The 25,319-nt window shown below is 47.2% G+C and overlaps 1 protein-coding gene across 2 annotated transcripts in view; it reads left to right on the top strand.

Moving 5' to 3' along the window:
- Positions 1-25,319, top strand: part of AHI1 (Abelson helper integration site 1) — a 185,961-nt gene that overhangs the window by 31,018 nt on the left and 129,624 nt on the right. For both annotated transcript variants that reach the window (XM_066605823.1, XM_066605816.1), the window contains exons 14-17: positions 6,691-6,797; positions 9,737-9,855; positions 11,705-11,835; positions 12,002-12,142. In XM_066605823.1, coding sequence (XP_066461920.1) covers positions 6,691-6,797; positions 9,737-9,855; positions 11,705-11,835; positions 12,002-12,142 — 498 coding nt within the window. The remainder of the gene's footprint in view (positions 1-6,690; positions 6,798-9,736; positions 9,856-11,704; positions 11,836-12,001; positions 12,143-25,319) is intronic.

The following is a 25,319-nucleotide window of genomic DNA, read 5'->3' as shown; positions in this document are numbered from 1 at the left end:
AATTTATCATTTTCACCAGGTGCATTAGGAGTAAAAACACCCCACAATTTTTTACTCAATATACCGTATATACCGGCGTATAAGGCGACGGGGCGTATAAGACGACCCCCCAACTTTCACCTTATACGCCGGTAATACAGTGGAGAAAAAAAAAATCAGTACTCACCTCCCCTGGCGTTCTGTCGCGCTCCGGCAGGCTGTCGCTCCCTCCTGGTCCCGGCAGAGCATTGCTTTCTGAATGCGGGGCTTGAAATCCCCGCCTCCAGAAAGCTAATACACACGCCGTCAGCCAGTTACAGCCATTCAATGACATCATTGAATGGCTGTGATTGGCTAAAACACACGTGGCTTCAGCCAATCACACTATTCAATGACATCATTGAATGGGTGTGATTGCTAACACACGTGCGCCTTCAGCCAATCACAGCCATTCAATGATGTCATTGAATGGCTGTAACTGGCTGACGGCGTGTGTATTAGCTTTCTGGAGGCGGGGATTTCAAGCCCCGCATTCAGAAAGCAATGCTCTGCCGGACACCAGGAGGGAGCGACAGCCTGCCGGAGCGCGACAGAACGCCAGGGGAGGTGAGTAATGATTTTTTTTTTTGACATTTTTTTTTTTTGTATTACCGGCGTATAAGACGACCCCCGACTTCAGAGCAGATTTTTCGGGGTTCAAAAGTCGTCTTATACGCCGGTATATACGGTATGAAAATGCTCCATATGTGAATGAAAACTGCTGTTTGGATGCACAAGAAGGCTTGGACGGAGCCCCATTTGGCTTTTAGAGAGCAGATTTTGCTGGAATAATTTTAGAACCTTATTATTTGCAGAGTCCATTAGGTACCACTATAGAACGATCAAAGTACACTTTTTTCCCCCATTTTTAAACAGAACCTACCATCTTGTAGATTATTGTTGTATGTTAGTGAAGGCAGATAAATGAAACAAGCGATCATAGCCTATTCTAGAGCCATGCAGAGAAAAAACGGTTGCTGGCAGAAGGATCAGAGTCCAATACACTTGTAAGAAGAACGATCAAGGTCCAGTCCCATGACTGCAGTAGCCAATAGGATTGCAGTTTTGTTATTAGGCATGTCAGTGCCTAATATGACTCGTTCGTGATTAGTATAAATATTTATTACAGTATACAAAATTCCATTTCATTGCATACTTTGAGCTTCACGAGTTGTGAAGCATCAAATTGAAATTATCAATTTTCAGTAAAAGTTGACTTTGGTCATTCTTGCCCCAAGCCCTGCAAATGTAAGTTTTTTTTAAAATTACAGCACATATCGATATAAATTATAAACGATTAACCGCAAAAATCGGCATGCATGTCACTATACTGTGCTACCCATAGCCATGGCAGCATAAGCGACCTGACAAGTTCCCTTTAAATATCTCCTATAGGCCTGTCTACTCATTGTGCCTATTAGACTCAACGCAGAAAGGTTCAGGTCCGTACATTGTATGGAATGTACAGAGCATTTCATGCAGAATTAAAGTGACCTCATCACCTGCCATTATGCGTAATTGTGCTGACAAGGTCAAGTAATCTCTGCATTGAATGCCCTGTACTGAATATTCCATACAGTATGCCTAATTGGGCATGAACGAGCTGTAAACCTTGTGGCCACTGGCAGCTTGTACTGAAGCATAGCAAAGAAGAGGCTCAACTATTTTAGAATAACAAGTGGGATCATTTATTATTGTCTGCATATTTGTGAATAAGAAAAACCAAAGTTTTAATTCTGGACAACCCCTTTATGTTTTATTCTAAGCGTGCTGAGCCCTTTATGTTGTTAGGTTTCAGGTGCACTGTATTCCATCAGGGGTTTTCTTACACAAGTTGACGTGAAAATGACATATTTGAAGGCAAAAAAATATTTTTTTTACTACTCAGCTACCACTAATTTTTTGAAACCAGAATGTTGGTCAGTTTTTCTGGGCATATTGGAAAATGTGGTCCTCATAAAAAGTCTACAGAAGAATGACAGAGGTGTAAACTTGCTAGGATGCAGAGACCTGGCTTTGATGGGCAAGTTTTGCGCTGACATATGCTGCTTTTTTAACGTATGCATCTTTTTGGCACGAACATGATATTTATTCTGTGCGTCCCTTTTTTCTGTACTTTGGCGGGGAAGTGATGACCTGATACAGAATACATGTCAGAGCTGAGGGGAGATGAAATCTAATATATATATTTTTCAGGCAGAGCTTCCATTGATTAGTCATTTTGACTGACCAATCACAGTGTTTGGGAACAGTGTTGCGGTCTGATTGTGTAGGGCCGTGATGGCGAACCTATGACACGCGTGTCAGCACTGACACGCGTAGCCATAGTCGCTGACACGCGGCCGGTCACCCCGTTAATGAATACCGGCAGGGGTCATGACTTCCCTGCCGGTATTCATTAACCAGCACTACTAACCAGCGCTGATCCCGGCGCACACTGTGATGTCAGTGTGCACCAGGATCCTCCTCCCCCCGTCCCCCGACGTCTCCTACCTGTTGGTTCCGTGGGAGCGTCCGGGGGAGAAGGCGTCCTGCAACACACTGACGTCACAGTGTGCGCGGGAGATCATCGCTGCTGGAGGGCGCCGGGCACAGGAGGAGCGGAACATCCAAGCATCCACAGGGTAAGTACATGGGTCGGGGGGGGGGGGGGGGGGAATCCGCTGTGAGGGGGCAGTCACCGCTGGGGGTCCACTGTTGCGGGGCAGTCACCTGTGGGGGGCAGTCACCGCTGGGGGTCCGTTGTGAGGGGGCAGTCACCTGTGGGGGGCAGTCACCGCTGGGGGGGCGCTGTGGGGGGCAGTCACCGCTGGGGGGCTGCTGTGGGGGGCAGTCACCGTTTGGGGGCCGCTGTGGGGGGCAGATAATGCTGGGGGCCTCTGTGGGGGGCAAGTAATGCTGGGGGGCCGCTGTGGGGGGCAGTCACTGCTGGGGGGCCGCTGTGGGGGGCAGTCACTGCTGGGGGGCCGCTGTGGGGGGCAGTCACTGCTGGGGGGCCGCTGTGGGGGGCAGTCACTGCTGGGGGGCCGCTGTGGGGGGCAAGTAATGCTGGGGGCCACTGTGGGGTGCGCTGTTGCTGCTGGGGGGGCGCTGTGGGGTGCGTTGTTGCTGCTGGGGGGCCGCTGTGGGGTGTGCTGTCGCTGCGGGGGGCCGCTGTGGGGTGTGCTGTCACTGCTGGGGGGCCGCTGTGGGGTGTGCTGTCACTGCTGGGGGGCCGCTGTGGGGTGCGCTGTTGCTGCTGGGGGACCGCTGTGGGGTGCGCTGTTGCTGCTGGGGGCTCGTCATTACTGAGATAAGTGAGGTGGAGGCTGGGAGAGGCGAGGGCCTGTGCTATGGGTATTTTGGGTTTATTAAATACAGTTATACATTACAATTATACATATTTGTTATTTAAACTATAAATATCGCGAATTTATGGATTTTTTTCTCGAAGTGACACACCACCCAAGTAATGCTCGGTTTTTTGGCGAATTTTGACACACCGAGCTCAAAAGGTTGCCCATCACTGGTGTAGGGGCTTGTTACTGTGGCTGACGGCATAACGATGTTGGCGCAGGCAGCGCACAGGGTCATCTTTTGGGATGAGCGGGGCTGCGGTTACAATCTTAATGATGTGCGCATTAATTGGACATACAGTTACACCCATTTGTGTAAAGGGGTTAGTTACTGTGACTTCCTTGTCGGACTCCCTCTTATACAAAGCCAGTCAATCAGATGATGGAACCTGATGATGTGTTTCTTTTAGTTTACTGTAAATCTTTTCTATGGAATGATGTAAGTCATTTCAGAGTTTATGAAACTGGGCCCTTTGTGTTGTTTTCTCTCACAGGTTACTTTTCATGAAGGGAAAAGTACTAGAATAATGCTCTCTTCTGTAGTCCCAGGGTATTTACTCTTGGGCACTTAGCTTGAAAGAGTATAATTAAATCTGCTTTAGACAGGTGCCCATATTTAAACATGAGTAAAATACCCCCAGGGTGATATTCAGCAAACTTCTCTGTTGGTTTTGGCTTTCTTACTACTGAATCTGCCTTTCAGTTCAGGATGCTGTATACGTGCAGAAGGTAACAATAGGAGATGGGATTGGAAAAAAAGGAGATTTGCATAAAAAATAAAGTATAAAATGTGAATTTATGTGTAAACTGCATCACGTTTACCAGCTGTATACAGATCTAAATAACAGCGTTCACAGTGGAGTATTCAGAAGGAAAGCTTGGATTCTACTGCATTAACCATTTTATAAAGATCTCGATCTCACTACTGTTCTTCACTTTGATTGGCTCTTCATGGTCTCATTCTCTCTGCTTTCGCAGTTCCGCACTCCTCTTTGCTATTATATGTTCGAGTCAGGGGCGTACCTAAAGGCTCATGGGCCCAGGTGTAAAAGTTTATCTTGGGGGCCCCCTAACTTCTCTTAACCCTTTAACGCAGAGGCGTAGCTTGATGCTACTGGGCCACAATACAAAACCTGTAACAGGGCCCCCAACTATAATGCTTTATTCATAGTACTGGGCTCCCTATATGGAGAAGAGAGGCCTTATGGGCCCCTTAAGGTTCCTGGGCCCAGGCGCAACCGCATCCCCTGCATTCCCTATAGTTACGCCAGTGGTTCGAGGACGTCCCAGGATTTTGCTGGATTAAAATTTTAACGATGTTAAATCAAGATTTTGCTACTTTGCGAAACGGTAATCGTGGATGTTAAAGCTTGTGACTCATGTGTTACATTACCTCATTCAAAATGAGTTCTGGGCCCTTATACTAATCAGTTATAGTGCTGGTCTATTGTGTATAAACAAAACAGTTGCACATTGAAATACAGTCATATGCAGGTAGGAAATCCCCATAATTTCTTCCTCGTGGAAAAAAAAGAGCCGTACACTTTTCCACAGGTTAAAGCACAAAACATTTACCTTGAGGTAGTAACAAATATGCTCCATTTAGACATGTGGGTTTTCCCTCCCTCAGATTCTGACATTACGTCTGTTAATTGTGCCTAAAAGGTGGAAGGCGGCTTCATTACTAAACATTAAAGACTAGTAATTATTAGGAAATTAGATTACCAGTGTGTCTGGTGGCACAACAGCTGTGCTACATGGTACATTCATTATGATGCCCACACATCACACACACAGCTCTACTACATCCATCCTGATTCACACACACACAGCTGTGGTACATCCATGCTGATTTCCAGACCTCACCAACTTAGTTCACCAAACTCCTGGACACAGTGATCAGCCCCTAATCATGTGATCCATGACTCCACCCACACAGGTGATCACATGATGGGGACATCATCACAAGTCCTGGCGGCTGCTGTCGACTTATCCGGTTTACAGTACTTTCTACCAAACTGCACAATGGCACCTCTTCCATGGCAGTGACGTCACCGCAGGTCCTTCAACCCACTGAATATCTTTTACCAAACTGCACAATGACTCCTCCCACAGCAGTGATGTCACCTTCAACCCACCGGATCTCTGTGGTGGTGGTGGGTCGATGTCTTCTGTCAGGACCGCTGAGTTGTGTCTGAGAAAATAACGGCTTAGTTGTATTCTCATTTTGGTATTTTTGTCCTCCGCTTCCAAGAGCCCTAACTGTGTTGTTCTTCTGTCGGTCAGGCTCTGCGTTTTATATATGTTGTAAAACTTTCGATGACGTCACCAGGGGGCTGAGCAACGACATCACCAAGGGTGGGGCATTAGAAGCACCCACACACAAACATACATACTCACAGTCAAGTGGTCGTTAGTAGGTTGATTCCATGAAACCAGTTTGCATACTCTGGGTTTTAAACCCTGTAACAATTGGAATAGGTATGGATAACCTCACAAACGTTTGTGCAGAATCTTCCACACAGTCTGCTCAGAATGTCCAATTCTCTGTTGGTCTGATGGTGGATTTCTGAAGACTTTGTGTGAAACTTGCATGGACACGCCCCACTGTTTTGATGCTTACTGGTGGACGGACGGATAATTTTCGCTTACAGATACAACCTTTTTCCTTGAAACTGGAGTACCACTTACGAATTGTGTGCCCACTTGGTGGATCTTCACCAAACTTCGTTCAAAAATGATGTCGTACACTAATAACAAACGTGAAAATCAAGGACACAGAACAATCTCCTGTCTTTGTTGCCAGTCATTTTGTTTTTATATTCCCCTAGTGATGACTTTGGCAGAATAAAAGCTTTTTGGGCCTTCTTAGTAAAACTGTCAAACAGTAAGATTATCCCTGTTGGCCATAGCAACCAATCACAGTGCAGCTTTCATTTTACCTTAGCAGCTTGAAAAATGAAAGCTGCACTGTGATTAGTTGCTAAATTGAAATTTTTGAGTTTCTGTTTCCTTAGCTTTCAAATTTCTGTATCTGGGTGTCCCTAAAGGCGAGTTATGAGTGTTTCAGATTAGGCAGATCATTAGCAATAACCCTGTATATGATGTAGTATTTTTATGCAGTTGATTGAAGAAAATGTTGGGGTTTCTTTTAACATGTTTTACCTGTACAAAGTTCACAGCCAAAAACCTGAACATAAAGCCATGGTGAACTGCTTGCAGTTTTGTGATGCCATTTTTTGACTAAGCAGCACATGACTGACCTGTGTGAACATACTATAAGTGGTTAAAACAATAAAACTTATTCTTATGTCAAAGTTCTTTTCCTTTAACTTAGGACTTCACATGTTTTCTGGAGACAGCTCGGGATTGATTATCATGTGGAATACAAGCATCAGCAAAAGTTCCCAACAGAACCCACTTGAGCATTGGGGTATTATTAAGGTAAAATTCTCAAATTGGGTAAATCTCTAGCAGTTTTTTTTGTATAGTATAATTCTAATTAACTGATGGATGGACATCCTATCCTGACATTTTGTTTTAAACATTTAGAGATGCATACATTATTATCCTTATTAGAGATGAACGAGTATACTCGCTAAAGGCAATTGCTCGAGCGAGCATTGCCTTTAGCGAGTACCTGCCCCCTCGAGACTGAAGGTTCGGGTGACGGCGCTGGGGAGCTGTGAGTAGCGGCTGTCAGCAGGAGGGAGTGGGGGGAGAGAGGGAGAGAGAGATCCTCCCTCCGTTTCTCCCCGCTCTCCCCCGCAGCTCCCTGCCCGCCGCCGGCACCCGAACCTTCAGACTCGAGCGGGCAGGTACTCGCTAAAGGCAATGCTCTCTTGAGCAATTGCCTTTAGCGAGTATATTCGCTCATCTCTAATCTTTATTATAAACATTGTAACCTAAATTAAAATAGAGGTTGGTCAATTCCCCCATTGATGATTTGATGCTATGCCCTTCTGCCAGGTTAGTGTGATCAGCTGTGATTGCTCAGGAAAGCATTCAGTAAGTCCTCCTTTCAAAATTAAGCATAAAACAAAATTAATCAGTCCTCAATGCATCATCTATGTAAAGGCCCATTTACACTACACGAATGTTGGGCAAAGGCTGCCTGACACTCGTCCTTGCACATACTCGCTCTCAGGGTGGATTCAGACGACCGTATATCGGCTCGGTTTTCACGCCGAGCCGATATACGGTGTCCTCATTTGCAGGGGGGGAGAGGATGGAAGAGCCAGGAGCAGGAACTGAGCTCCCGCCCCCTCTCCGCCTCCTCTCCACCCCCTCTCCGCCCCTCTGCACTATTTGCAATGAAAGGAGGTGGGGCGGGGCTAGGTTCCGAGAATTAGCCCCGTCCCGTCTCTCCTCATTGCAAATAGTGCAGAGGGGTGGAGAGGAGGCAGAGAGGGGGCGGGAGCTCAGTTCCTGCTCCTGGCTCTTCCAGCCTCCTCCCCATGCAGAGAGAGACGACGTATATCGGCTCGGCGTGAAAACCGAGCCGATATACGTTCGTCTGAATCCACCCTTATGCTGTTACACAGGAGTGAGTTAGTATCGCTGGCTCTCTGACAGAGCGGCCAGCAGGGAGGCGGGACGGCTGGAGGAGATTTCTCTCCTCGCTCTCTCCCCTGCCCCTCTCTATTCACTGTAAGCAGCGGCTATTCAGTACTGAACAGCTGCTGTTTACACTGAACGATCATCGTTCAGTATTTTATGCAGCATAAAGTGAATGGAGAGGGGCAGGGGAGAGCGGGGAATAAAAATCTCCTCCAGCCTCCCTGCTGGCCGCTCTGTGACCGATCCAGCGATACTCGCTCCTGTGTAACAGCATCTGAGCGAGACTGTGCGGGCACGAGTGTCGGCCATCGTTTGCCCGACATTTATCCAGTGTAAATGGGCCTGTATTCACAGATAGGCTGGGCCCTACAGAGCAGTGCAAATGTGATGTAGAAGACTGCTGCATTTATGTTGAAATTTATGAAAAGAAGAGAGTTATTTATATATGACCAGACATGTTAAATGGGTTATTCTGTGACAACAACTCCTGTTCTTATGTCCCACAATGGAGAGCAGCTTTTATTCTAGAGGTCTTGGGCCATCCAGTTATCCCATGTAATTGAGCAGTCTCCTTGTAATACTACAGCTGCTGCAGGAGAAATGCCAGGTTGGCTACGACTGCCCCAGCAATATCGCTATATGCTGGTAGTTCTGGGAGGCAGATCCAAACCAAAAAGAGCTGTCTCTGATAATGCAACTGCTTTCACGAGCTCAGTTCACCAAACTCCTGGATACAGTGATCAGCCCCTGGTCATGCGATCCATGACTCCACCCACACAGGTGATCACATGATGGGGACATCATCGCAAGTCCTAGTGGCTGCTGTCGACTTATCCAGTTTACAGTACTTTCTACCAAACTGCACAACAGCTCCTCTCCCATGGCAGGGATGTCACCGCAGGTCCTTCAACCCACTGAATATTTTTTACCAAACTGCACAATGGCTCCTCACACAGCAGTGATGTCACCACAGCTCCTTCAGCCCATCGGATCTCTGTGGTGGCAGTAGGTCTGTGTCTTCTGTCAGGACCGCTGAGTTGTGTCTGAGATAATAACAGCTTAGTTGTATTCTCATTTTGTTATTTTTGCCCTCCGCTTCCAAGAGCCCTAACTTTGTTGTTGTTCCGTCGGTCAGGCTCTGTGTTTTATATGTTGTAAGACTTGCGATGATGTCACCAGGGGGCGGAGTGATGATGTCACCAAGGACAGAGCATGAGAAGCACCCGCACACAAATATACATACTCACGGTCAAGTGGTCATTAGTAGTTTGATTCCATGAAACCAGTTTGCATACTCTTGGTTTCAGAGCCTGTAACAATTGGAATAGGTATGGATAACATTGCAAATGTTTACACAGAATCTTCCACACAGTCTGCTCAGGATGTCCAATTCTCTGTTAGTCTGACGGTGGATTTCTGACTTTATTTTTGGACACATATTATTATGTTTCATAGCACCCTTAGGCCGCTCTCACACATACGTTCAAAAAACTCAGCGACTAAAACCACGGGGTTGTAACGTGATTTTTGCGCTGCCTTTTTAAACTCATGTTGCGGCGTTTTTTAACACACTCATCATTGTGATGGTGATGAGGTGCAAGTGCTTAAAGGCACATAAAAAGAGCAGATAGCACTTGAAAATTGCCGCATTCGAACGCTATTCTGCAAAACTCCATTGAAATGGAGGATTTGTACATCGTTTTAGCAGCATTTGTAACAATTTGTTTCCATTCAACAGATGATAATCTTAAAATTGATTTGTTCTTTTCCCTGTTGAGTAGTTTGTTTTTTGCTTTACTTATTTACTATACTGTACATTTTAGGAAATAAAAGAAAGTGATATGAAAGGAATAACCGTGAATTACTTAGAAGTCCATCCAAATAGAAGACGGTTATTAATTCATACAAAGGACAGCACACTCCGAATCATGGATCTTCGGATGTAAGCAGTTTTCCATTGCATTTTGAGTTTCGTTTCTTCGTCTGCCAAGACTCTACTGTTCATTGTACAAAGAATAAGGCAAGGGGAGAAGAAAGAAAAACCCTTAAAATTCTCCATTCTCTGTCTATTTATTTGAAAAAAATGAATACTACCACAAAGAGAAAAGGCATTTATCATATAGACTGAATTAAAAGATTCCACTACAGCCTTAAGAGCAACTGTGTTGATTTTCTAATTTACATGTATTTAAAATCAGTGTGGTTCACCCCACATTAGATTGGAATAGTGCATGGACCAGTCAGTCCTGGGTAATGCATTCATTGTCTCACTGAATAGTACTACTGGCATTCAGTAAGCAACTGGGTTACATGACATACATGTGTTTGGTGAGCTCACGTGACACATCCATAGGATATCTAATAGAGATGAGCGAGCATACTCGTCCGAGCTTGATGCTCGCTCGAGTATTAGGGTGCTCGAGATGCTCGTTACTTGAGACGAGCACCACGCGGTACTCATCTCGATTAAACGAGCACTGACCATTGAATTAAATGGAGCCGGCAATACAGCTGGCTCCATTGAAAGCAATGGGCTGCCGGCGATCGCGGGATGAATTGTCGGGAAGGGCTTAAATATATAAGCCCTTCCCTGCAATTCATCCAGAAATGTGTAAAAATAAAAAAAATATATACTCGCCTTGTCCCAGCAGAACGATGTTAGCCCATTGAATTCAATGGAGCCGGCAATACAGCCGCCTCCATTGAAAGCAATGGGCTGCCGGCGATCGCCGGATGAATTGTCGGGAAGGGCTTAAATATATAAGCCCTTCCCCACAATTCATCCAGAAATGTGTAAAAATAAAAAAAATATATATACTCAATGCCGGCTCCATTGAATTCAATGGGCTAACATCGTTCTTCTCAGCTGTGGCAGAGGAGAACGATCTTTATGCTGACAGTGCGGGGGGGGGGGGGGGGGTCTCACTCTTGCCACTATTGTGGCTTAATTGTGGGACCTGGGAACTTGAGATGCAGCCCAACATGTAGCCCCTCGCCTGCCCTATCCGTTGCTGTGTCGTTCCCATCACTTTCTTGAATTTCCCAGGTTTTCACAAATGGAAACCTTAGCGAGCATCGGCGATATACAAAAATGCTCGAGTCGCCCATTGACTTCAATGGGGTTCGTTACTCGAAACGAACTCTCGAGCATCACTGAAAATTCGACTCGAGTAACAAGCACCCGAGCATTTTGGTGCTCGCTCATCTCTAATATCTAACTAAATAGGACAAATGTGGAAATAGATTCTTATTTTGGTTTTTACTACTACTTCACAAGGCTGTCTAACTCAGGGATTTGTCACATTGCTGCCTGTATGTAGATGATGATGTCATTTTCTCAATGAAGTCACCTGTCAAACAAAAAAGTCACCTGTCAAACAAACACACCACACAAAAAAAAAAAAAAACTGGGAAAAGAATGTTAGAGCAGCTTCTACGCAGACATTGCTTGATGTTTCCCTGAAAATAAGACACTGTCGTATAGTAGTTTTTGCCACAAAAAAGGCACAGTGTCTTATTTTCAGGGGGTGTCTTAATACTTAGCAGGCGCCGTCCCCATCTCTCTCGATGCTCTCCAGGCACTCCGGAAATCTTCCATGTCATCATCAGCAGTGACAGAGCATTCTCTTCCCGGCAAGAGAATGCAGTGATTGGCTCAGGACTGCAGCCTGAGACAATCATAGCCGGCGCTTGATGAGCCAATCACAGCCATTATTTTTCTTAAAAACTTTTCAATAATTCAGTAGGATTTTTTTTTGTCTGATTTTCGTTGCCCTTTAATTCTCTTTTAGACTGGCTGCACAAAAGTATATTGGAGCCACAAATTACAGGGAAAAACTTCACAGTGCCTTTACACCATGTGGAACCTTTGTCATAGCAGGTAGTGAAGATGGAGTTGCATATGTGTGGAATGCTGAAACAGGTGAGACGTTTACAGATCCATTGCAATGTATTGTTTTATCTAGTAAATTACTGTTCTGATGAACTATAGGCTGGTGGGTGTCTTCTTTTTTATGCATTTGCTTTAATCTGTTTAAATTCCTATCTTGTATGTAAAGGTTATTATATGCTTGTTTTTTTTATCCTAGGAGATCAGGTAGCAAAGTATACAGAGCTTTCATATACAGCCCCACTTCGAGATGTGGCCTTTCACCCGCATGAACACATGGTAGCGTTTTGTGCCTTTGGACCGAGCCAGCCAATCATTGTATATATTTATGACCACAAGGGTAAGCATTTTTACTGACAAATACAAACACGTGTATATGGTCTTGGAGCTGACGAATAATCAGAAGCCATCCATCATATGTAGAGCACAAAACCAACGTGTAACTTACTAAGCCTCTTCACCCCCACAGTTGTTCCTCTCCTATATTGGCACAACAGATGCTCGCTCTTTCTGCAACGGTAACTGTGGATCTACCGCTGGGGCCAAAAAGACCCTCAGCATTGTCAATCACCCACATTTAACAATTGGCTCCTTCAGTGTAAATGCTGTACAAAGTCTCCATTGGTTTCAATGGGGCTTCGCAAACTGGCATTAGAAATGCCACGGTTTGCAAGAGCTGTCTGCTCTATTTTCACGTGTTTAAGCTCTTTTTAACGTGTCTAGTCACCCATTACAATGATGAGGGGCATTAAAAACGCTGTTGATCACTGGACAATGCGCTCAAGAACGCTGCTAGAAATGGTGGTAAAACACACGGCATTTTACCAGCTGTGTGTGTGAGAGTGGCCTAAATGTAGTGGAAATGCTGTACTTTGAAGGAGCCAAGTGCTGAAGTTGTTGGCTATTGACAACACTTAGGCCTCATGTCCACTAGGAAATTCGGGCCCACGCGGATTCTCCATGCAGAATCCCGCAGCGGGTCCCTCCTTTCCCGCGGACATGAGGCCTGAAAAATGAATTAACTTACCTGTCCGGATGCTGCGGATTTCTGTCCGTCGTGGCCGGATCTTTTTTCCCTCTGTCTGGCGGATGTGCTCGGCACGCGCGCATGCGCCGTGCACTCTTTTTTTTATTTTTTTTTTTTATAATTCCTGCTCTCCCGCGCCGGAGAGCAGCAATTCAGCTGCGGGTGTACCGTGGGAACCGGACGGCTTCAATAGGCTTCCATGATAGCCTGCGGGAGCCCCGCAGAAAATGGGAGCATGCTGTGTTTTTTCTTCCGCACGTGAGAAAACGCAAATCCATTAAAATGCCATCCGTGGGTGCAAATTTCAGTTTAATTGACCGCGGATGGCCAATGATTCCCTATGGGAAAATTGAATGTGGATTCCGCAGCGGAATCAGCAATTTAATTTGGCTAGTGGACATGAGGCCTTAGGCTTTTTGGCCCTTGTGGTGGAGCTGTAGTTTCTGTAGAAGAAAAGAGTAGAACACCTGTTTAGGTGCGCCAATACAGGAGTGGAACAATTGAGCTGGGAGAAAAACTGGGCTGTTGAACAGGCTTTGTGAGTTACCTGCTGCTTGCTGCTACATGTGTAATGGATGTCCTGTAATTTTTCCATATAACTGTGTATGTCCATGTTTCCAGACTTGAAGATGATGTGTATGACTGGTTTTATATAAATGGCCTGTCTGCTGTGTACTAATTAGTGACAAAGCTTTGCTTTGGTTACTATGTTCTCCTCAGCAGCACTTCTTCTGTGCTTTGGATGTCTGTAGCCGTTAACCTTAGGTTCGCCCAGTTGCGGTATGTAGCTCAAACTTAGTGAGGACTTGTTCTCTTGTCACTTTTTATTTGTCTGGCTGATGAAGGTACACATATGATGGGGATGGACCACTGGATTGTAGAAAAATGATCCATACAGCCTGTAATGTTGCATTCACATTCATGACATAACCTAGCCACCAAGCATCATTATGCATGCAAGTTACAAAATCTTTTATATATTCCAAAGACAATGTTTTATATGGAATATTTGTTTGCTGCACTTCACTAGTTGTCCCTGTACAAAACCTGTCCGTTAATCCATTCCTTGTTCCAGATATGAAAGCATTAAATGTTTGAGTTCCAGGTACTCGTCTGGCTTCTTTATATTGTCTGTGTAGCAGCTTCTCATTCTCCATTATTTCATCTTGACACACATATACAAAGTTCATATTCATGATATTGACTTTTACCCAGTCAGACAACTGTCTCGGAGTCCTAATTTTTTCAGTATAAATACATTGTAGCTGCTAGCCTTCTCATAGTTCCACCAAGTCCATCACACTACTTCATACCATGAGATGGGTCAAAGTGCCACGCAGCTGGAACCCCAAAATCAACTTTGCAGAGTTCCAAGTTAGAGATGCTTTTTTGTCTTTTTCTGCTGGGCTGCACACCCATCTCAGAAATAATATATCCTATGCGACTAAATGGCTAACAACAACAACAACATTTTTAGGCATTGTTTTAGAAATGGAATGAGCTGCTTTTGAAATGTACATCCAGCAATATATGTAATTCTAGAACAAGTGCTATGGTAAGATTTCATTGAATGTGACATATACCGCTTTCATTTTTTTTCCTCCTGTTCCCAAAGCCATTCCAAAATGAAACTTACACTAAGAGGAGATTCCTAAAAAATAATGAACATACACTTTTTTTTTACATATTTAAGGTCAAAGTTTGTCATTGGACCTTGAAATGGAGAATGTAATATTACTATAATATAATTTTTAATGAAAATTTTGCTTCGTTGACTTCAAAACAAGCCCAAGATGAAAGTTCTACCATAATTAGAAGCAAAGTTATGAATAATTTTTCTTGACATGGAAAGGATAAATTATAAATTTTTTCTCATGTTTGTAACCCTGCTGTATGAAAACAGTGTATCACTCACAGCTAAAAGTTTACATCTGTAAGTCACTTTATGCCATCCTACCATTTTTTAAAAAAAATCTGAGATGGTCAGTTGAAAAGTAAAATTTTTCGGTGATGACTTGCCGTGGAATGTCTTATAATTAGAGATGAGCGAACACCAAAATGTTCGGGTGTTCGTTATTCGGAACGAACTTCCCGTGATGCTCGAGGGTTCGTTTCGAACAACGAACCCCATTGAAGTCAATGGGCGACCAGAACATTTTTGTATTTCGCCGATGCTCGCTAAGGTTTTCATGTGTGAAAATCTAGGCAATTCAGGAAAGTGATGGGAATGACACAGTGACGGATAGGGCAGGCGAGGGGCTACATGTTGGGCTGCATCTCAAGTTCACAGGTCCCACTATTAAGCCACAATAGCGGCAAGAGTGGGCCCCCCCCCCCCAACAACTTTTACTTCTGAAAAGCCCTCATTAGCATGGCATACCTTTGCTAAGCACCACACTACCTCCAACAAAGCACAATCACTGCCTGCATGACACACCACTGACACTTCTCCTGGGTTACATGCTGCCCAACCGCACCCCCTCCCCCCCACAGCGCACACCAAACTGTCCCTGCGCAGCCTTCAGCTGCCCTCATGCCACACCACCCTCATGTCTATTTAGAAGTGCGTCTGCCACGACGAGGGACCGCAGGCACACACTGCACAGGGTTGGCACGGCTAGGTAGCGACCCTCTTTAATAGGGGCGGGGCGATAGCCCACAATGCTGTACAGAAGCAATGAGAAATATAATCCTGTGCCACCGCCATCAGGAGCTGCACACCTGGGCATAGCAATGGGGAACCTATGTGCCACACACTATTCATTCTGTCAAGGTGTCTGCATGCCCCAGTCAGACTGGTAATATGCACCTTAACAGTAACCGCGTTGGTGGTAATGTGGTGGTGACTGCGGACCTAGTAGCACGGTTGTATTTTGTTGGTTTTCGGAATGTGGCCAGGATTAAGTGGGCCGTGGCGGGGGGATGGTGGGGGGGCTCTCTTGTAGTGTCGGTAAAGGTGAAATTCTTGGACTGCCACCAGACGAACCAATGCAAAGGCATTTGCCAACAATGTTTTCCCTGTTGGAGGAGGAGGGGGATGTTTTTGAGGCACTACGTGTCCTCTCCACGTGTCCGTGGTTATATGCACCTTAACAGTAACCGCGTTGGTGGTAATGTGGTGGTGACTGCGGACCTAGTAGCACGGTTGTATTTTGTTGGTTTTCGGAATGTGGCCAGGATTAAGTGGGCCGTGGCGGGGGGATGGTGGGGGGGCTCTCTTGTAGTGTCGGTAAAGGTGAAATTCTTGGACTGCCACCAGACGAACCAATGCAAAGGCATTTGCCAACAATGTTTTCCCTGTTGGAGGAGGAGGGGGATGTTTTTGAGGCACTACGTGTCCTCTCCACGTGTCCGTGGTTATATGCACCTTAACAGTAACCGCGTTGGTGGTAATGTGGTGGTGACTGCGGACCTAGTAGCACGGTTGTATTTTGTTGGTTTTCGGAATGTGGCCAGGATTAAGTGGGCCGTGGCGGGGGGATGGTGGGGGGGCTCTCTTGTAGTGTCGGTAAAGGTGAAATTCTTGGACTGCCACCAGACGAACCAATGCAAAGGCATTTGCCAACAATGTTTTCCCTGTTGGAGGAGGAGGGGGATGTTTTTGAGGCACTACGTGTCCTCTCCACGTGTCCGTTCCATGTCAGCAATAGTAGCACTCAAGACAGGCCCCAGTAACAATTCTGAAGCAGCAGTATAGCGGGAGCGCAGTCTTCGTTCCATGTAAGCAATAGTAGCACTCAAGACAGGCCCCAGTAACAATTCTGAAGCAGCAGTATAGCGGGAGCGCAGTCTTCGTTCCATGTAAGCAATAGTAGCACTCAAGACAGGCCCCAGTAACAATTCTGAAGCAGCAGTATAGCGGGAGCGCAGTCTTCGTTCCATGTAAGCAATAGTAGCACTCAAGACAGGCCCCAGTAACAATTCTGAAGCAGCAGTATAGCGGGAGCGCAGTCTTCGTTCCATGTAAGCAATAGTAGCACTCAAGACAGGCCCCAGTAACAATTCCGAAGCAGCAGTATAGCGGGAGCGCAGTCTTAGTTCCATTTCAGTAGCCTTAGTATAGCCAAGGCACAAGTGACATTTATGTAGCTAAAGTGTAGGCCAACCCCACACACCTTTCTGTACCATGAGTGCAGGCGAAGAACATAGAAATTACTATGATTACACTGTAGGTGAGGGCCCCAAAAAATTGGTGTACCAACAGTACTAATGTACCTCAGTAAAAATTGGCCATGCCCAACCAAGATGGCAGGTGAATCGCTTTGGTTAATGTGGCTTAAGTGGTAACTAGGCCTGGAGGCAGCCCAGTGTAACGAAAAATTGGTTCAAGTTAAAGTTCCAACGCTTTTAAGCTAATTGAAACTTATAAAAATTGTTCTGAAAAATTATTTGAGTGAGCCTTGTGGCCCTAAGAAAAATTGCCCGTTCAGCGTGATTACGTGAGGTTTCAGGAGGAGGAGCAGGAGGAGGAGGAGGAGGAGGAATATTAGACACAGATTGATGAAGCAGAAATGTCCCCGTTTTGGATGGTGAGAGAGAACGTAGCTTCCATCCGTGGGTGCAGCCTACGTATTGCTTACGTATCGCTGCTGTCCGCTGGTGGAGAACAGAAGTCTGGGGAAATCCAGCCTTTGTTCATCTTGATGAGTGTTAGCCTGTCGGCACTGTCGGTTGACAAGCGGCTACGCTTATCTGTGATGATTCCCCCAGCCGCACTAAACACCCTTTCCGACAAGACGCTAGCCGCAGGACAAGCAAGCACCTCAAGGGCATACAGGGCTAGTTCAGGCCACGTGTCCAGCTTCGACACCCAGTAGTTGTAGGGGGCAGAGGCGTCACCAAGGATGGTCGTGCGATCCGCTACGTACTCCCTCACCATCCTTTTACAGTGCTCCCGCCGACTCAGCCGTGACTGGGGAGCGGTGACACAGTCTTGGTGGGGAGCCATAAAGCTGGCCAGGCCCTTAAAGACTGTTGCACTGCCTGGGATGTACATGCTGCTCGATCTACGCACATCCCCTGCTACCTTGCCCTCGGTACTGCGCCTTCTGCCACTAGCGCTGTCGGCTGGGAATTTTACCATCAGCTTGTCCGCAAGGGTCCTGTGGTATAGCAACACTCTCGAACCCCTTTCCTCTTCGGGAATCAGAGTGGGCAGGTTCTCCTTATACCGTGGATCGAGCAGTGTGTACACCCAGTAATCCGTCGTGGCCAGAATGCGTGCAACGCGAGGGTCACGAGAAAGGCATCCTAACATGAAGTCAGCCATGTGTGCCAGGGTACCAGTACGCAACACATGGCTGTCCTCACTAGGAAGATCACTTTCAGGATCCTCCTCCTCCTCCTCCTCAGGCCATACACGCTGAAAGGATGACAGGCAATCAGCCGGTGTACCGTCAGCAGCGGCCCAAGCTGTCTCTTCCCCCTCCTCCTCATCCTCCTCATGCTCCTCCTCCTCCTCCTGTACGCGCTGAGAAATAGACAGGAGGGTGCCCTGACTATCCAGCGGCATACTGTCTTCCCCCGCCCCCGTTTCCGAGCGCAAAGCAGCTGCCTTTATGGTTTGCAGGGAATTTCTCAAGATGCATAGCAGAGGAATGGTGACGCTAATGATTGTAGCATCGCCGCTCACCACCTGGGTAGACTCCTCAAAATTACCAAGGACATGGCAGATGTCTGCCAACCAGGCCCACTCTTCTGAAAGGAATTGAGGAGGCTGACTCCCACTGCGCCGCCCATGTTGGAGTTGGTATTCGACTATAGCTCTACGTTGTTCATAGAGCCTGGCCAACATGTGGAGCGTAGAGTTCCACCGTGTGGGCACGTCGCACAGCAGTCGGTGCACTGGCAGCTTAAAGTGATGTTGCAGGGTGCGCAGGGTGGCAGCGTCCGTGTGGGACTTGCGGAAATGTGCGCAGAGCCGGCGCGCCTTTACGAGCAGGTCTGACAAGCGTGGGTAGCTTTTCAGAAACCGCTGAACCACCAAATTAAAGACGTGGGCCAGGCATGGCACGTGCGTGAGGCTGCCAAGCTGCAGAGCCGCCACCAGGTTACGCCCGTTGTCACACACGACCATGCCCGGTTGGAGGCTCAGCGGCGCAAGCCAGCGGTCGGTCTGCTCTGTCAGACCCTGCAGCAGTTCGTGGGCCGTGTGCCTCTTATCGCCTAAGCTGAGTAGTTTCAGCACGGCCTGCTGACGCTTGCCCACCGCTGTGCTGCCACACCGCGCGACACCGACTGCTGGCGACATGCTGCTGCTAACACATCTTGATTGCGAGACGGAGGAGGAGGAGGAGGAGGGTGCTTTAGTGGAGGAAGCATACACCTCCGCAGATACCAGCACCGAGCTGGGGCCCGCAATTCTGGGGGTGGGTAGGACGTGAGCGGTCCCAGGCTCTGACTCTGTCCCAGCCTCCACTAAATTCACCCAATGTGCCGTCAGGGAGATGTAGTGGCCCTGCCCGCCTGTGCTTGTCCACGTGTCCGTAGTTAAGTGGACCGTGGCAGTAACCGCGTTGGTGAGGGCGCGCACAATGTTGCGGGAGACGTGGTCGTGCAGGGCTGGGACGGCACATCGGGAAAAGTAGTGGCGACTGGGAACTGAGTAGCGCGGGGCCGCCGCCTCCATGATACTTTTGAAGGACTCAGTTTCCACAACCCTATACGGCAGCATCTCAAGGCTGATGAATTTTGCTATGCGGACGGTTAACGTTTGAGCGTGCGGGTGCGTGGCGGCGTACTTGCGCTTGCGCTCGAACACTTGCGCAAGCGACGGCTGAACGGTGCGCTGAACTACACTGCTGGATGGGGCCGGGGACAGCGGAGATGAGGGTGTGGGTGCAGGCCATGAGGCGGTAGTGCCTGTGTCCTGAGAGGGGGGTTGCATCTCAGTGGCAGGTTGGGGCACAGGGGGAGAGGCAGGGGTGCAAACCGGAGGCGGTGAACGGCCTTCGTCCCACCTTGTGGGGTGCTTGGCCATCATATGTCTGCGCATGGTGGTGGTGGTGAGGCTGTTGGTGTTGGCTCCCCGGCTGAGCTTTGCGCAACAAAGGTTGCACACCACTGTTCGTCGGTCGTCAGGCGTCTCTGTGAAAAACTGCCAGACCTTAGAGCACCTCGGCCTCTGCAGGGTGGCATGGCGCGAGGGGGCGCTTTGGGAAACACTTGGTGGATTATTCGGTCTGGCCCTGCCTCTACCCCTGGCCCTGGCCACCGCACTGCCTCTTGCAACCTGCCCTGCTGATGCCCTTGACTCCCCCTCTGAAGACCTGTCCTCCTGAGTAAGCGTTGCACACCAGGTGGGGTCAGTCACCTCATCGTCCTGCTGCTCTTCCTCCGAATCCTCTGTGCGCTGCTCCCTTGGACTTACTGCCCTTACTACTACCTCACTGCAAGACAACTGTGTCTGATCGTCATCGTCCTCCTCACCCACAGAAAGTTGTTGAGACAGTTGGCGGAAGTCCCCAGCCTCTTCCCTCGGACCCCGGGAACTTTCGAATGGTTGGGCATCAGTGACGATAAACTCCTCTGGTGGGAGAGGAACCGCTGCTGCCCAATCTAAGCAGGGGCCCGAGAACAGTTCCTGGGAGTGTTCCCGCTCCTGAGCAGGTGTCATTGTAGTGGAGTGAGGAGGCTGGGAGGAAGGAGGAGCAGCAGACAGAGGATTCGGATTTGCAGCAGTGGACGGCGCAGAACTGCGTGTTGACGATAGGTTTCTCGAAGCACTTTCTGCCATCCAGGACAGGACCTGCTCACACTGCTCATTTTCTAATAACCGTCTCCCGCGTGGACCCATTAATTGGGCGATGAATGTGGGGACGCCAGAAACGTGCCTCTCTCCTAATCGCGCAGCAGTCGGCTGCGACACACCGGGATCAGGAGCTCGGCCTGTGCCCACACCCTGACTTGGCCCTCCGCGTCCTCGTCCACGTCCTCTAGGCCTACCCCTACCCCTCAGCATGCTGTATTACCAGTGATTTGATTTCACAGGCAGGAAATAAATTGGCGCAAGACTGCAGGCCAAATATAATTTTTTCCCTTTTTGGAAAACGAAAGGCCCCACTGCCTCTAGTGAATGAATAATCTAAGTTTAATAACTGTGCTGTGTCCCTGCTAATGTGTCACAGAACGTGAGGGTAGCAGAGTTATTATAACTCTGGCAGAGCAGGTATTTTTTTTCCCAATTAAGGAAAGCAAATGGCGAAGCCAGCAGTAAAGCGTAGCTGGGTGCGTATGATTTAGCAATGTTTTTCACGCAGCTCACACGTGTCCACCGCCCGTAAGGACGGACAGAGGCTGGACAAATAGATTTGTTTTCACTTGTTTTTCCACCAAAAGGCAGCACTGCGTATATTCAATGAACATGAGAAGTTTAAAGGGGTTGTCCCGAGGCAGCAAGTGGGTCTATACACTTCTGCATGGCCATAATAATGCACTTTGTAATGTACATTGTGCATTAATTATGAGCCATACAGAAGTTATAAAAAGTTTTATACTTACCTGCTCCGTTGCTGGCGTCCTCGTCTCCATGGTGCCGACTAATTTTCGCCCTCCGATGGCCAAATTAGCCGCGCTTGCGCAGTCCGGGTCTTCTTCTTTTCTGAATGGGGCTCCGTGTAGCTCCGTGTAGCTCCGCCCCGTCACGTGCCGATTCCAGCCAATCAGGAGGCTGGAATCGGCAATGGACCGCACAGAAGCCCTGCGGTCCATGAAGACAGAGGATCCCGGCGGCCATCTTCAGCAGGTGAGTATGAAGACGCCGGACCGCCGGGATTCAGGTAAGCGCTGTGCGGGTGGTTTTTTTAACCCCTGTATCGGGGTTGTCTCGCGCCGAACGGGGGGGGGGTTTAAAAAAAAAAAAAACCCGTTTCGGCGCGGGACATCTCCTTTAATAACTGTGCTGTGTCCCTGCTAATGTGTCACAGAACGTGAGGGTAGCAGAGTTATTATAACTCTGGCAGAGCAGGTATTTTTTTTCCCAATTAAGGAAAGCAAATGGCGAAGCCAGCAGTAAAGCGTAGCTGGGTGCGTATGATTTAGCAATGTTTTTCACGCAGCTCACACGTGTCCACCGCCCGTAAGGACGGACAGAGGCTGGACAAATAGATTTGTTTTCACTTGTTTTTCCACCAAAAGGCAGCACTGCGTATATTCAATGAACATGAGAAGTTTAATAACTGTGCTGTGTCCCTGCTAATGTGTCACAGAACGTGAGGGTAGCAGAGTTATTATAACTCTGGCAGAGCAGGTATTTTTTTTCCCAATTAAGGAAAGCAAATGGCGAAGCCAGCAGTAAAGCGTAGCTGGGTGCGTATGATTTAGCAATGTTTTTCACGCAGCTCACACGTGTCCACCGCCCGTAAGGACGGACAGAGGCTGGACAAATAGATTTGTTTTCACTTGTTTTTCCACCAAAAGGCAGCACTGCGTATATTCAATGAACATGAGAAGTTTAATAACTGTGCTGTGTCCCTGCTAATGTGTCACAGAACGTGAGGGTAGCAGAGTTATTATAACTCTGGCAGAGCAGGTATTTTTTTTCCCAATTAAGGAAAGCAAATGGCGAAGCCAGCAGTAAAGCGTAGCTGGGTGCGTATGATTTAGCAATGTTTTTCACGCAGCTCACACGTGTCCACCGCCCGTAAGGACGGACAGAGGCTGGACAAATAGATTTGTTTTCACTTGTTTTTCCACCAAAAGGCAGCACTGCGTATATTCAATGAACATGAGAAGTTTAATAACTGTGCTGTGTCCCTGCTAATGTGTCACAGAACGTGAGGGTAGCAGAGTTATTATAACTCTGGCAGAGCAGGTATTTTTTTTCCCAATTAAGGAAAGCAAATGGCGAAGCCAGCAGTAAAGCGTAGCTGGGTGCGTATGATTTAGCAATGTTTTTCACGCAGCTCACACGTGTCCACCGCCCGTAAGGACGGACAGAGGCTGGACAAATAGATTTGTTTTCACTTGTTTTTCCACCAAAAGGCAGCACTGCGTATATTCAATGAACATGAGAAGTTTAATAACTGTGCTGAGTCCCTGCTAATGTGTCACAGAACGTGAGGGTAGCAGAGTTATTATAACTCTGGCAGAGCAGGTATTTTTTTTCCCAATTAAGGAAAGCAAATGGCGAAGCCAGCAGTAAAGCGTAGCTGGGTGCGTATGATTTAGCAATGTTTTTCACGCAGCTCACACGTGTCCACCGCCCGTAAGGACGGACAGAGGCTGGACAAATAGATTTGTTTTCACTTGTTTTTCCACCAAAAGGCAGCACTGCGTATATTCAATGAACATGAGAAGTTTAATAACTGTGCTGTGTCCCTGCTAATGTGTCACAGAACGTGAGGGTAGCAGAGTTATTATAACTCTGGCAGAGCAGGTATTTTTTTTCCCAATTAAGGAAAGCAAATGGCGAAGCCAGCAGTAAAGCGTAACTGGGTGCGTATGATTTAGCAATGTTTTTCACGCAGCTCACACGTGTCCACCGCCCGTAAGGACGGACAGAGGCTGGACAAATAGATTTGTTTTCACTTGTTTTTCCACCAAAAGGCAGCACTGCGTATATTCAATGAACATGAGAAGTTTAATAACTGTGCTGTGTCCCTGCTAATGTGTCACAGAACGTGAGGGTAGCAGAGTTATTATAACTCTGGCAGAGCAGGTATTTTTTTTCCCAATTAAGGAAAGCAAATGGCGAAGCCAGCAGTAAAGCGTAGCTGGGTGCGTATGATTTAGCAATGTTTTTCACGCAGCTCACACGTGTCCACCGCCCGTAAGGACGGACAGAGGCTGGACAAATAGATTTGTTTTCACTTGTTTTTCCACCAAAAGGCAGCACTGCGTATATTCAATGAACATGAGAAGTTTAATAACTGTGCTGTGTCCCTGCTAATGTGTCACAGAACGTGAGGGTAGCAGAGTTATTATAACTCTGGCAGAGCAGGTATTTTTTTTCCCAATTAAGGAAAGCAAATGGCGAAGCCAGCAGTAAAGCGTAGCTGGGTGCGTATGATTTAGCAATGTTTTTCACGCAGCTCACACGTGTCCACCGCCCGTAAGGACGGACAGAGGCTGGACAAATAGATTTGTTTTCACTTGTTTTTCCACCAAAAGGCAGCACTGCGTATATTCAATGAACATGAGAAGTTTAATAACTGTGCTGTGTCCCTGCTAATGTGTCACAGAACGTGAGGGTAGCAGAGTTATTATAACTCTGGCAGAGCAGGTATTTTTTTTCCCAATTAAGGAAAGCAAATGGCGAAGCCAGCAGTAAAGCGTAGCTGGGTGCGTATGATTTAGCAATGTTTTTCATGCAGCTCACACGTGTCCACCGCCCGTAAGGACGGACAGAGGCTGGACAAATAGATTTGTTTTCACTTGTTTTTCCACCAAAAGGCAGCATTGCGTATATTCAATGAACATGAGAAGTTTAATAACTGTGCTGTGTCCCTGCTAATGTGTCACAGAACGTGAGGGTAGCAGAGTTATTATAACTCTGGCAGAGCAGGTATTTTTTTTCCCAATTAAGGAAAGCAAATGGCGAAGCCAGCAGTAAAGCGTAGCTGGGTGCGTATGATTTAGCAATGTTTTTCACGCAGCTCACACGTGTCCACAGGCGTAAGGACGGACAGAGGCTGGACAAATAGATTTGTTTTCACTTGTTTTTCCACCAAAAGGCAGCACTGCGTATATTCAATGAACATGAGAAGTTTAATAACTGTGCTGTGTCCCTGCTAATGTGTCACAGAACGTGAGGGTAGCAGAGTTATTATAACTCTGGCAGAGCAGGTATTTTTTTTCCCAATTAAGGAAAGCAAATGGCGAAGCCAGCAGTAAAGCGTAGCTGGGTGCGTATGATTTAGCAATGTTTTTCACGCAGCTCACACGTGTCCACCGCCCGTAAGGACGGACAGAGGCTGGACAAATAGATTTGTTTTCACTTGTTTTTCCACCAAAAGGCAGCACTGCGTATATTCAATGAACATGAGAAGTTTAATAACTGTGCTGTGTCCCTGCTAATGTGTCACAGAACGTGAGGGTAGCAGAGTTATTATAACTCTGGCAGAGCAGGTATTTTTTTTCCCAATTAAGGAAAGCAAATGGCGAAGCCAGCAGTAAAGCGTAGCTGGGTGCGTATGATTTAGCAATGTTTTTCACGCAGCTCACACGTGTCCACCGCCCGTAAGGACGGACAGAGGCTGGACAAATAGATTTGTTTTCACTTGTTTTTCCACCAAAAGGCAGCACTGCGTATATTCTATGAATAATAACTGTGTTGTGGCCCTGCCTATACAATTCTTTCCCTGCAGTATCAATGGAGGGTGCAATGCTCTGCAGAGGCGATTTTGAGAAGCCCAAAAAAAATGCAGCACAGCTAACAGCAGCCTGGACAGTACTGCACATGGATAAATATGGCCCTAGAAAGGACCGTTGAGGTTCTTGAAGGCTACACTCACTCCTAACACTCTCCCTGCCTATGCAGCACTTCTGTCCC

The sequence above is a fragment of the Eleutherodactylus coqui genome, chromosome 1 (genome assembly GCF_035609145.1).
Source record: "Eleutherodactylus coqui strain aEleCoq1 chromosome 1, aEleCoq1.hap1, whole genome shotgun sequence".
Classification (NCBI taxonomy): domain Eukaryota; kingdom Metazoa; phylum Chordata; class Amphibia; order Anura; family Eleutherodactylidae; genus Eleutherodactylus; species Eleutherodactylus coqui.
The sequence above is the reverse complement of the archived record's forward strand: the minus strand, read 5'-3'. Positions and strand labels throughout refer to the sequence as shown.